General features: G+C 43.9%; 1 protein-coding gene across 2 annotated transcripts; it reads left to right on the top strand.

Annotated features, from left to right (window-relative positions):
• The first annotated feature begins 3,811 nt into the window (after window positions 1-3,811).
• On the top strand, window positions 3,812-10,177 carry ZNHIT1 (zinc finger HIT-type containing 1). 2 transcript variants are annotated; one of them, XM_015820312.1, is made up of 4 exons: window positions 3,812-4,089; window positions 6,135-6,305; window positions 7,173-7,252; window positions 9,945-10,177. In XM_015820312.1, the coding sequence occupies exons 1-4, from the start codon at window positions 4,068-4,070 to the stop codon at window positions 10,116-10,118; spliced, it is 447 nt and encodes a 148-aa protein (XP_015675798.1). In that variant the 5' UTR covers window positions 3,812-4,067; the 3' UTR covers window positions 10,119-10,177. The 2 variants fall into 2 exon arrangements, with proteins under 2 accessions (XP_015675798.1, XP_015675797.1); XM_015820311.1 differs by having other exon boundaries at window positions 9,942-10,177.
• Window positions 10,178-10,807: the final 630 nt, after the last annotated feature.

The following is a 10,807-nucleotide window of genomic DNA, read 5'->3' as shown; positions in this document are numbered from 1 at the left end:
CACGCGACGTTGCGGATTTGACATGCCTATTATAGAGTGACCAATTCATGTGTAGGCTCCAGACAGAGGCAACCTGGTCCCCTCCAGACAGATTGGCCCTTTAATTCCCAGAATTCCCCCAGCCAGAATATTAGGGAGGATTTTGGGAATGAGAAACCAATACAGGTAGTCCTCAACTTACAACGGTTCGTTTAGTGACCATTTGAAGTGACAACAGTACTGAATAAAGTGACTTACGATTGTTTTTCACACTTATGACTGTTGCAGCATCTCCATGGTAACGTGATCAAAATTCAGACATTTGACAACTGATTCACATTTATGACGGTCGCAAGTCCTGGGGTCACCTGATCCCCTTTTGGGACCTTTCGACAAGCAATGGGGAAACCAGATTCACTTAACAACCACGTTACTAACTTTTAAGTGCAGCGATTCCCTTAACAAACGTGGCAGGAAAGGTCGTAAAACGGGGCAAAACTCACTTAACAAATTTCTCACTCAGCAACATAAACGTTGAGCTTCATCGCCATCGTACATTGAGGACCACCTGTATATTTAGAAAACTCCGGGATCAGTGATCTTTTTCCCAGTAGGGAGATCTTATCAACTGTCCTTCCCTGCCCCCCCACACCCCCCATCTCTGCTTTTGCTTTTTAAAGTTAAACAAGAGATAAAGTGGCACCGATAGGAACTCGGAGACGGCTTTTGCGTTCTCTCCTCGGTCCGCAGCAGGGAGCGCTAGGCTGTGGGACCGTCCTAGAAGTGAAACCGATTTTTCTGCAATCAGAGAGGCAAAACGGTGGCTCGTCTGAACGGGCTCTTTAAAACGCGAGTTCCTAGCGGCTACGCAGCGATTCCCCGGCTCCAACGCGTTCCCTAGGGGCACGTGCGTTGGGGAGAGGAAGGAGAAAAGAGCGAGTCGTCTCGGTCGACGAGGGGGGGGAGGGGTTCGAACGCGGGGGGACGAGCTAGGAGCCGCGACGCGGGGAGGATGGTCCTAGGTGCGAAAGGGCGACCGAAAGCGACGGGCGTCTCCGCGGGTAGTGGTTCCGCCGGTCGCGGTCCCGCCGCCGCAGGGTCGGGATTGCTCGCAGCTCCATGAGCGCAGCCGAGCGAGCGCCGAGCGGAGGGGAAAGCGACTGGGGGGGGGGGGACCGCCCGGGTTTGGTTCGCTCTCGCGAGCGGCGGAGCTTGGAGGGATCTCAAGCTCCTCCCGATCGCAAGCCAATCGCTGGGGGGGGAACCTCCTCTAAGGGGTAGGGTCAGCCCTGCGTGGAACGGGTGGGGGGTATCCTAGCTGCCTTCCCCAGATACGTGCGAATCTCTATTCTGCCGCCCGCGCGATGAGATCAAAAGGGAAACGTTCCAAACAGGGAAAGTCCTCCCTTCCCCCGCGCGCATTCCATTCTTGATTTACGCCTCTCTCTCTCTCTCTCTCTTTTTTTTTTTCTCAATGGGAATTCGACGACCGGGCACCCACCAATCGCAATCCGCGAGAGGGTTTGGCCAATCGGAACAGGATGGAAGCTTTCCCCCTCCCCTTCGGCAAGCCAATGAAGAGTCTGGAAAGTTCGAGAGAGCCGAGGAAAGGGGCGGGAGGGGCAAAAAAGAAAGAAAGGGAAAGGAGCTAGAAAAGACACGTGTTGCGGGGTTTGGGGTTGTTTTTTTTTTTTTTTTTTGGTCGTGGGGATAGGGTTACAGGGCATTTCCACGCACGGCGGCTCGATCCCCAGCCCCGGGAGGATAAGGAGTCGCTTCTTAACATCCTTTAATGCCAGAAGATGATAATAATAATAATAATAATAATAATAATAATAATAATAATAATAATAATAGTAGTAGTAGTAGTAGTAGTAGTAGTAGTAGTAGTAGTAGTAGTAGTAATAATAATAATAATAATAATAATAATAATAATAATAATAATAATAATAATAAAGTTGGAAGGGGCCTTGGAGGTCATCAAGTCCAACCCCCTGCTCAGGCAGGTAACCCTATACCATTTCGGACAAATGGCTGTCCAGTCTCTTCTTAAAAACTTCCAGTGTTGGAGCATTCACCGCTTCTGGAGGCAGGTTGTTCCACTGGTTAATTGTTCTAACTGTCAGGAAGTTTCTCCTTAGTTCTAGGTTGCTTCTCTCCTTGATCAGTTTCCATCCGTTGCTTCTTGTCCTGCCTTCCGGCGCTTTGGAAAATAGCTTGACTCCCTCTTCTTTGGGGCAGCCCCTGAGATATTGGAAGGACTAAATGAAGATGAAGAAGGACTAAAAAAACCCTCAGCTCAAATGCAAATTTGATCCTTTAGTTAGCCGCAAGGCAAAAAAAAAAAAATCTAAAAGAGATCAGGCTAGTTAGTTATTTGGGTAGAAAAAAAGGTGTGCGAGTTTGCCGGATGTGCAAAAGCAAAACCCTTCGTATGGAAAATGAAAAAAGAAAAAAAATGGAAAGACCGATGGTTCAAATGAAAGACATTGTTAAACTCCACTTTTCCCTTCTCGGCTGGTAAATATTAGGAACGTAGGATGCTGATTCTCGGATTGCTTCTTTGACAGGAAATCCCATCAATCTAGGACGACCTGTCCCTGGCCGAAAATCCAAATATTTACCATGATTATTTTTTTCATGATGAGATAAAAGATTGCAAGAAATTGGTGCTTTGTTTGCGAAACAGTTGTTATTTTTCCTGTAATCAGTTGTTGAGTTGGTAAACACAGTAACTCTGCGATCTTGGTAATCTGACGTAGAAGGAAAAGGCAAATAACAGTAACAGTAATAAAGCTGAAAGGGAGCTTGGAGGTTATCTAGTCCAACCCCCTGCTCTCTCAGGAGACCTGTACTATTTCTGATAGATGGCTGTCCAGTCTCTTCTTAAAGGCCTCCAGTGTTAGGGCACCCACAATTTCTGAAGGCAATTTGTTCCACAGGTTAACTGTTCTGTTAGGAAGTTTCCCCTTATTTTTAGGTTGCTTCTCTCCTTGGTTTCATTATTTTCAAGAATAATGGTTCAACATTATTTGGGATGAAATAGGTCCAAGTTTTAAAGAAATGCTACTGTAGTCTGATCAAAAAATAGATGCAGAATACAGAATAACAATAATAGTAATCATCATCATAATATCCAACTTTGCATTAATATAAATAATATAATTACCCAAATTCAGAACTATCTTTCATGGGGATAATTCTTTCCAATTTTTTCTCCCACTCTTCTGTATGTCTGGTGTCCAGGTTTATGTGTAATGCACTCTGCACATGCTCGGAAGAATGGTTCCTATAGAATTTGCATTAGCACCGCAACTCTAAATGCTGGAAGCAATTGCAGAGGCTGAATGGGAAGCCTTTTAAACAAAGAAAGTCCAGTTGCCTCATGAAAAAGCACCTTTGGGACTTTTAAACAAGCATTTCTCAACTTTGGAAGCTTTAAGAAGGGTGGACTTCAACTCCCAGAATTCCTCAGCCAGCCTGCTGAACATGTTGAAGTCCAGCTTTCTTAAAGTGGCCGAGTCTGAGAAACATTGGTTGAAATGAAATTCTGTTCCCCGCTGTCGCCTAAATCAGGGGTCCCCAAACTCAGCAATTTTGTGGACTTCAATTCCCAGAATTCCTCAGCTAGGAATTCTGGGAGTTGAAGTCAAAAAGTCTTCAAGTTGCCGAGTTCAGAGACCCCTGGCTTAAATTAATAGAACTTATTTCGAACTCAGCGGAGTCTAGGACCCAGGGGAGCAAAATTTTTCTGCCTCTGCTAACAAACATTCTCAGCGAGGAAAGCCGTCATGACGTTTCTTAGTGGGCGTGTCCTGGTAGCGCAGGCGGAAGTCCGCATGCCTCTAATAACATGGCGCTCGTTTGCAGGTTGCAGATGGATGGTGCGTCCTTAGACGTACAATAAATAAATACTGTATATTGAGAGCGCTAAAGCCTGACTAGTTTTGCTCAGCGCCTTGACACCTCTGCAGTACAAAGGTTTTTGCAGCTTGGAAAGCCGGAGTGGAGAGAAACAAGGCGAGTTTATATCAGAAATATCGGGAAAACTCGACGGGGGCGCTGCGTCTCCTTATCTGGCTCGCAGAATGGTGGAAAAGAAAATTTCAGGTATTTTGGACTGGGGAAAAGGGGGGCTTGTTGATAGATGCAAAGGGTCACCGGGACAATTTTATTTTTTATGTTGCAGAGGAAAATAAAGAATGCAGGTAGTCCTCGAGTTACAGCAGTTCGTTTAGTGACCGTTCAAAGGGGTTTTATATTTTAGAGCAGGCTTTTATGTAATTATTTACTGTGATTTTTATTATTGCCTGTTCACCGCCCTGAGTCCCGTAAGGGAGATAGGGCGGTATATAAATTTAAATAATAAATAAATAAATAAATAAATAGAACCGTACTGAAAAATAGCGACTTCAGAACCGTTTTTCACGGTGAGGACCTTTGAGGCAGCCCCATGATCAGGGGATCAAAATTCAGATGCGTGGCAGTTGGTTCATACTTAGGACCGTCGCTGTGTTCCAAGGTTGTGTGATCCTCTTTTGCGACCTCCTGACAAGGAAAGTCAATGGAGGAAGCCAGATTCACTTAACAACCTGGTTACTAACTTATCAACTCAGTGATTCACTTAACATCTGTGGCAAGAAAGGTCGTAAAATGAGGCAAAACTCATTTAATTAATGTCTCACTTAGCAACATAAATTCTGGGCTCAGCTGTGGTCATAAATCAAAGACTACCTGTATTTTAATACCCGCCAACATTTCCCTTCCTCGTATTTCGTACAAGGCTAAGATCTACTTGATGTAGATGACTAGGTTGAGATTTGAAGACCAGTTTGGGGATGCTGGATCCCAAATGCATTGCCACTCTGCCTGGTCTGGGAAGGGATGTGCCATTAGATGGTTCCTGGGAGAAAATGTAGTAAAATGGGACAAAACTCACTTAACAAATGTCTCTCTCAGTTGGGCTCAGTTGTTGACGTAAGTCGAGGACTACCTATATACCTTTAGTGCATCACAGCAGCTACCTGTAAGAGGAAGAATAAGCTCATGGACCTGAAAATCATCTTCAGATGCTCTGTCCTGCCACTGGAGGGAGCATTTGGACAACATATCCAACCGTTAGGTATATATAAGGAAATATCATGGAATTAAAGGAGAATATTTGTAGCTCAGGATTAAAATGAGGGGTCTTTGGTGCTGTCTGAGTTTGGTTGTGTTCTTGCAGGGGTTTCATGACTGATGATGTTATCTAGTTTGGATAACGAACTGTCTGCAAGAAAACAACCAAGCTCAGAGAGCACCAAAGACCTCTCGTCAATGAATGCACACATTCATGGCTTGTTTTATATTTACATAAAAGAATGAGTCATCCACATTTACAGATAGTTTATAAAGGGTGCAGAAGGCACGACTGGGTTTATGAAGTGCCCTAAGGAGTAATAAACTGGGCCTTGCAAACCATAGGAAATATATGCTCATGACGTCTAAGAAATACATGGACCAGCTAAAGAAATGAATATTTCATGTTCTTAACCATGCTGGGTAGTAACTGTGGGTTCACACAGCGCACTAAGCCAAAATTAAAATCACATTGTGGTATTGTTGAGAGGCGCACAACAGATCTTGGGTTGTTTATTGGCCGTTGGGTGAGGTTATTGGGGGGGTTAAGGGTTGAGGTAGGAACAGGAGTGCTCATCCTTAATGCTGTTGCCAAACATGAAAAACAGGCAGGAAAATTGATGTAGTTCAGCCATTTTGCTGCCATATGTTGGCAGGATGATCTCAGGTGTTTCAAGGGGGGTGCATGCGGTCTTAAGGCAGACCTGGGCATTTTATGGCTCCCGGATCACATCGGCCCTTTGGCTCTCCCTATTTGGCCCACATGAGGTAAATCAGAAATTAGAAATCAAATGTAAACAATTGTATGGCTCTATTGGTTTGGCTCTCCACAAGACTGCTAGCTTCTCATGTGATCCCTCAGGAAAATTAATTGCTTACCCTTGGCTTAAGGTAATTGGGGCATGTGCATCAGGAGATTGGAAGTGCCCTTTGCCAGCTGCGAACACTGCCCCATTGGCAGATGCCAGCTGACCTCCTTGAAGGCAACGTGGTTGACTCAATCTGGCTTGGCTTCAGTCCTCTTTCTTCTTTCTCAGCAAGGTCCCAGGACCCCAGCCAGAGGCGTATTTTAGACCGGGCCACCCGCCAACGCCGTCTCAACCGCCAATTAGAGGCCCTGGAGAATGACAATTTCCAGGATGACCCCCATGCCAACATGCCACAGCTGGTGAAGCGCTTGCCTCAGTTTGATGATGATGCTGAAACAGGTGAGTTTTCCTGCTTGGCAGGAAATACTTTTCTTTGATTTCACTGTCACACAATTTCACTTTCCCCTGATTTCATTCTCATTTGATTTCACTTTCCTTTGATTTCACTCTCTCTTAATTTTCCTTGACTTCCTTTTCTTTCTTAGCTAATAGATAACCTGATTTGATTTGTTTGACTTATTTAGCCTGGTTTGTTTGTGTGAGCACCTGCATACATATATGTGTCTGCATGTGTCTGCAAATACATACACATGTATATACATAAATATATGCTTACGCACACAAGTAGAGATGTGTTCCCCAAAGAGGGGGGACAAGTCAAGATGGTGGCTACAAACATGTCATTAAAGCACCATCTCTTTTTACCTATTTTGACTGTTTTTCTCTCCTCTGAACATCCCTCCATAAGTACATTCCTTGGTTTGTACGTGGTGAGAATATATTTCGCATCTAGATTTGCGAATAGGGGTTTTGTGTGTTTTTGGAGTTTTCTAGGCATTGCCAGGTTGGTTTTTTTGGGGGGGGGGGAATAGAGATCTCTTTTTTGGAAGCAAAGAGCTAATACTTAATTGGTCACTGAGAACCCTGACTGTCTCAATTTAATAAGGAAACCTCTTTTCACTCTTCTGCAAATTGGAAGTTTGCTTCCTGACCACACACACCCCAGGATTGCCATTTTGTGACAGCTTCCACAAAACTCAACATTTGCCTAGAAAAGTAGGACACCCCCTGTCTTAAATTAACAAAATCCCAAACTTCATAACCTTTCTTTATTGTTGTGTTCGATGCCACAATGTCTACTGAGGCTAAAAGGCATTTGCCCTCATCTATAATTTGTGTTTTCCTTTCTTTGTCTTTTATTTGCAGGTAAAAAGAAGAAAAAAACCCGCGGAGATCATTTCAAGCTGCGTTTCCGTAAAAATTTCCAGGCATTGTTAGAAGAACAGGTCTTGCTCTCTCTCTTTTTTTTTCTTAACAAAAAATAGGGGGGGGCGGTATCAACTCTTAATTTTTCTTATTATTATAATGATGCTTATTTTGGTACAGATAGTCCTCGTTTAGCAATTGTACAAAGTTAAGTACATATGTGTGCCTTCAAGTCAGGGTTTGTTTGTTTTTTAAACTCCTGATGACAGAGTGGACAAGTCTGTGCCGTTTTCCTGGCAAGATTTTTTGGAAGTGGTTTGCCATTGCCTCCTTTCTAGGGCTGAGAGACGGTGACAGGCACAAGGTCACCCCGCTGGTTTTGTGCCTAAGGCGGCATTAGAACTCACAGTCTCCTAGTTTCTACCATAAATACCTTAACCACCGCACCAAGCTGGCTTTTCAAACTTAAGATGCTAATGAAAAAAATAACTTTTCGACTAATCCTCGCATTTGCCACCTTTGTAAAGAAAAGGAAAGCTGAAGTCAGATCATAAGCATGGTTGTGGTTTCACTTAGAGATCATTTCATTTAACGATCGATTTGCCAGTTCCAATTTCTCCCACCCACCCGCCCGCCACCAAGAACACGTTAAAATAACGAAGATTTTAAAAGGACATTGGAAAAGCTAACTTCTGAAACCCAGGTTGCAAAACACACTGCAAAAGATTGTGTTTTGCTCAGTGGTATGCAGGCTGGAACAGAACTGAATTATTTGGATGGATGTTGTGGCCAACACTTGGAAGGAAGTGTTGGCCACAATCACAGGCACACTGGGAGTGTTCCTGTCTCTGCCCTTCTAATCCGTTAAGGAAAGACGTCTTGTTGTTGTTAATTGCGAAGTCGTGTCCGACCCATCGCGACCCCATGGACAACGTTCCTCCAGGTCTTCCTGTCCTCTACCATCTTCTGGAGTCCATTTAAGTTCACGCCTACTGCTTCAGTGACTCTATCCATCCACCTCATTCTCTGTCGTCCACTTCTTCTATTTGCCCTCAATCTTTCCCAGCATTAGGCTCTTCTCCAGTGAGTCCTTCCTTCTCATTAGGTGGCCAAAGTATTTGAGTTTCAACTTCAGGATCTGGGCTTCTAAAGAGCAGTCGGGGTTGATCTCCTCTAAGACTGACCGGTTTGATCGCCTTGCAGTCCAGGGGACTCGCAGGAGTCTTCTCCAGCACCATAGTTCAAAGGCCTCAATTCTTTGTCGCTCAGCCTTTCTTATGGTCCAACTTTCACATCCATACATTGCAACTGGGAAAACCAAGACGTCTTAGACTTAGGATAATCTTGATAATAGAATTTTAGGAGCTCATGTATCATGCAGATAAAAGATCCGTTGATCTGTAGAGTGGAAGAAAGTGTCTCTTATATATATAAAAAAGTGCCCTTGTGGTCTGTTGTTCATCGGTTAGCTACACAGGTCCTTGACTTACAACTAATCACTTAGCAACCTTTCAAAGTTAAGACACCCCAAAAGGTGCTTATGACCTGGTTCCAAATTCCTATGACTCCATCCCCTGAAGGTCATGTGACCACATTTTATACACTTGGCAACCAGCCCATATTTATGTCTGCTTCGCCCTGCAGTCACCTATGATTTATGGCAGCGCTCCCCCCAACCTTTTGGGCACCAGGGACCGATTCCGTGGAGAGAGGTTTTTCCGTGGACTAGACGGGGCCTAGTTTCGCATGCTGCCTGCATTCCGCGGATGAGGCTTCGCTTGTTTGCGCTGTCCGGTTTCTGGCATGCCGCAGCTCAGTGCCGCTCCACGGACTGGGGGTTGGGGAACCCTGACTTATAGCATTGTGGCCGAAAACCGACATTTTCAGTTTCCCGCAAAAGCACCTCATAGCGAGCAGTAGGTTAGCTTAACAACCATGGTGTTTGCTTTACATCCACGACAGTCGCTTAAAAACCACCCCAAAAAGTCATAAAATTGGATTGGATCTCCTTTACGACCATCACGACTTACGATATAAGTTGAGAACTACCTGTATTGTGCTGGTTTCGTTTTCTTGGTATCATTTCAAGTGAGGAAGATTGAAAAAGAGCCACTTCGATGTAAAGCATGCTGGCCGGGGCATTCTGGGAATTGAAGTCCCCACATTTTAAAGTTGCTAAGGTGGACAAACACTGATCTAAGAGATAGACGAATCACTTTTGGTTTGAATGGTGAAGTAAGTCTATCTCAGATCTTGGTAAGAGCACACTTGGAAAATTGTGTCCAGTTTTGGTTACCATGATATGAAAAAGATGTTGAGACTCTAGAAAGAGTGCAGAGAAGAGCAACAACGGTGATTAGGGGAACTAGAGGCTAAAACACATGAAGAACAGTTGCAGGAACTGGGTATGTCTAGTTTAATTAAAAGTATTAGGGGTGACATAATAGTGTTGCAATATGTAAGGGGCTGCCACAAAGAAGGGGGGGGGGGTTCAATCTATTCTCCAAAGCACCTGAAGGCAGGACAAGAAGCAATGGATGGAAACTAATCAAGGAGAGAAGCAACCTAGAACTGAGGAGAAATTTCCTGACAGAACAATTAACCAACGGAAAGATTAGCCTCAGTCTGAAATGGTGTAGGGTTTCCTGCCTGAGCAGGGGGTTGGACTAGAAGACCTTCAAGGTCCCTTCCAACTCTGTTATTCTGTTAGATTGTCCTCTATCCTTGGAGTAAGATCCAAACCACTGAATTTCTTTCTTTGACTTCCAGCAGAACCTCAACACAAGTGAAGGGCCCAATTACCTGACAGCGTGTGCGCCCCCTTCCAATTTGCCGCAACGTCATTTCTGCACAGTTTGTGGCTTCCCGTCAAATTACACATGTGTTTCTTGCGGCGCCCGCTACTGCTGTGTCAAATGTTTGGGAACACATCACGAAACACGGTAAGCCTTCTCTAGTCACGTGGGATGATTATGCATTGTTTCTAGGCAAATAATCAAGGTCTGTTAATAAAAATGGTTGATTCCTATGTTTGAGCCAGATGCAATTTAGGAACATGCAGGCAATCACACACAAAAACGTATGTGCACTGCAACATGTGATGATTTTCTTTTCTTTTAATATGAGGCAGATAAAGCTTGATCTTCAAAAACTTTCAACTCTTAATAGTAAAAAAAAGGATGGAGCCAAGATATAATTTCACAAACTGAGACGAAACAAACATAAGACCTTTTATTGATTTCTATATGGGGGAAATAACTGCTATTGTGTATACTTGCAGATAAGGTATAGCGTTTTCTGCCTGAGCAGGAGGTTGGACTAGATGGCCTCCAAGGTCCCTTCCAACATTATTATTATTATTATTATTATTATTATTATTATTATTATTATTATTATTATTATTATTATTATTATTAATATCATCATCATCATCATCAATCATCGCACAGTCAGCCAGATGTTCAGACTGGATTTGGCATTTTTGTCTACCTATCGAGTCCTTACCAAGGACCTGGGATAGGCAGATGTGGATGTTTGATGGTATTACAGATATCGTCGCAGGATGGAAGCAGTTCCTAGTAAGGCCGCCTTTTGCAATTGACTAATGGCGAATTTGTCAATGCCAATGGTGTTCA

This window comes from Protobothrops mucrosquamatus, unplaced genomic scaffold, assembly GCF_001527695.2.
Source record: "Protobothrops mucrosquamatus isolate PMUCROS unplaced genomic scaffold, P.Mucros_1.0 scaffold1116, whole genome shotgun sequence".
Classification (NCBI taxonomy): domain Eukaryota; kingdom Metazoa; phylum Chordata; class Lepidosauria; order Squamata; family Viperidae; genus Protobothrops; species Protobothrops mucrosquamatus.
This window is presented reverse-complemented; position numbering and strand designations above follow the sequence as displayed.